This window comes from Penaeus vannamei, unplaced genomic scaffold (assembly GCF_042767895.1).
Source record: "Penaeus vannamei isolate JL-2024 unplaced genomic scaffold, ASM4276789v1 unanchor1235, whole genome shotgun sequence".
NCBI classification, from domain to species: Eukaryota; Metazoa; Arthropoda; class Malacostraca; order Decapoda; family Penaeidae; genus Penaeus; species Penaeus vannamei.
The window spans coordinates 1-2,314 of NW_027214238.1; the positions used below are offsets into that span (position 1 = coordinate 1).

General features: G+C 35.9%; 1 protein-coding gene across 1 annotated transcript; it reads left to right on the plus strand.

Moving 5' to 3' along the window:
• Positions 1 to 6: 6 nt before the first annotated feature.
• Positions 7 to 2,046, plus strand: LOC138861147 (arginyl-tRNA--protein transferase 1-like). Its single transcript, XM_070120011.1, has 2 exons — positions 7 to 193; positions 1,248 to 2,046. Exons 1-2 carry the CDS (start codon positions 11 to 13, stop codon positions 1,413 to 1,415), a joined length of 351 nt encoding a protein of 116 aa, XP_069976112.1. The 5' UTR covers positions 7 to 10; the 3' UTR covers positions 1,416 to 2,046.
• Positions 2,047 to 2,314: the final 268 nt, after the last annotated feature.

The window sequence follows — 2,314 nt, forward strand, 5'->3', positions numbered from 1 at the left end:
GTAATTTCTAATGGACCTTATAAACTACCAGATTAGATTAGTACGTTCCCAGCCCAGCAGCAGCCAGTTTGTGCATACTTTTAAGACCTCTCATGAAGTGTACGAGAAGTACCAGACTAAAATCCACGGAGACAGTCTGGATAGATGCTGTGAGTCGCAATTTAAGCGATTCCTTTGTAATTCTCCACTTCAGGTATTACAATATTATGTATATATCCTGCATATGATTAAAGAAGAAGGGATGTGTATTTAACTATTTCTGATTGATTGAAGTATCTTACATCCATTAAATATTAGAATGCAGTCATGATTTGCAGAATATTATCAAAATTCTGTAGATTTTATTATCAATTATTTCACCCTTTTGAACATCCCATATTCTTTAGTCAACTGCAGTGAGATAATATTTTTATTTTATTTTCGGGAACCCACAGGGGCCAGGTCACCAGGAAGCTGAGATTGCTTTTTCTTGTGTTCTATTTGGTGTTCTGTAAAAATGATCTTGTCAAGTATTGTTGCTTTTTGATAACTATCATTACAATAGCAATGTTATGGCAACGATTTATTTGTTTTGTTGAAGGACTCCTTAAGCTCTGATATGGTTTGTATGTATGTGAAAATAGAAAAGGATAATTTTTTTTTCTTTTCCTGGCCCTTTACAGTCTTGATATTACAGACTCTGTAGATGTTTTATATTTTTCTTTGTTTTTCTACAGAAGCCAACATATATACAAATTAAGCACTTCTTATTTCTTGCACCAGTGTTCTTGAAAATGCTCACACCAATTCGTTTGAGATTTTATCTGGAAGTTTTTATTCTATGAATTTTCAGTTGAATGAGATGCAAAAATAGTGAATAACTGAAATTGGCTACAATTTCATTTTCCTTTTGTTACACTTTAGTGTACTATGATTGCACTTGAAAACCACGTTGACAGGTGTTTGCAGTCAGTTTAAAGTGTACAGTTATTCACAGAATGTTTTCTTTCTTTGTTTTGTTTGACGCATTTTGATGTAGCGACATCAAGAAAGATTTAGTAGTAATCATAAATGGTGAAAAAAAAATATGTGCAACCTGGAGGTCACCTTTATTTTTCTTCTATTTCTTTTCTTTTTCATCTTCACCTTGTTTGTCGTCTTCTTTTTTCACACATCATCAACAACCAACTAAGCAACAAGGATTCTGGTTGGAATAGTTTGTTTGCACAAAGATCTTACTAAGTCAGGTTGCATTAACCCCCAAACAGTTGAGGCTAGTGAGGGTTAACCCACCTGATTCAGCATTCAGAGCCAGCTTTAATGCCTCGTATGCTGTGTTTCGCAAGTACCAGCTGGAGATACATCATGATACCGAGAGCGAGTGCAACAAGATGGCCTTCCAAAGCTTTCTGGTTGACGGGCCCTTGTCGGTATGAGAATATTTTGTTCTGTGTGGGGTGTGGGTGTGATTTATTGTTTCTTCTTTTTTCTTTCTTTTAGTATTTTAGTTTATTATCATTCACAGACACAGTTTTTAAGGCAGATGCCTTGTGTATTTGAGTATGATACCCTGAAAACCCAAGATTTTGTTCTTGTGTTTAACATTTTAGTTTTTAGAGTCATGCATTTGCTTGTTTGTTTTCTATACCTTTGCTGCCCACTGTTCTAAATGCATGATTAATTACACAAAACACAGATTGCCATATTTCACACACACACAAGTAGATAGACACAACAGGACTAACATACGCATAACACACAACACACAGGTGCATAACACACAACACTCAGGTCACACACAACATAAAATGGATAGCAGACACATGTATGTACACATATATGCTCACCCACACACACACTCACACCCATGCACAATATACTAACACACATGCACACATACTAACAAGCACATGTACACATACTAAATCAGATGTGCACATGCTAGCACACAGGCACACATACACTCACATACATCCACATACACCCTTAAACATATACTCACTCACCATAACATACACACACACCCTATAACACATACACATACACACATGCCCTAACACACACACATACACAAACAAACACAAAAACAAAAAAACAAAACACAAAAAATACACACACACATACACAAAATAAACACACACAAACACAACACACAACACAAAAAAAAACAAAAAAACAAACACAACAAACACACAAAAATAACACCCACACACATCACACACCAAACAAAAACACACACAACACACACACAACAACACACACACACACACACACACACACACACACACCACACACACACACACACAAACACACAACACACACACACACAAACACA

Coding starts and splice junctions, on each gene's coding strand:
- LOC138861147 (XM_070120011.1), top strand. CDS start 11: ATGGACCTTATAAACTACCAGATTAGATTAGTACGTTCCCAGCCCAGC. Junction 194..1,247: donor TTTGTAATTCTCCACTTCAG/GTATTACAATAT, acceptor ACCCCCAAACAG/TTGAGGCTAGTGAGGGTTAA.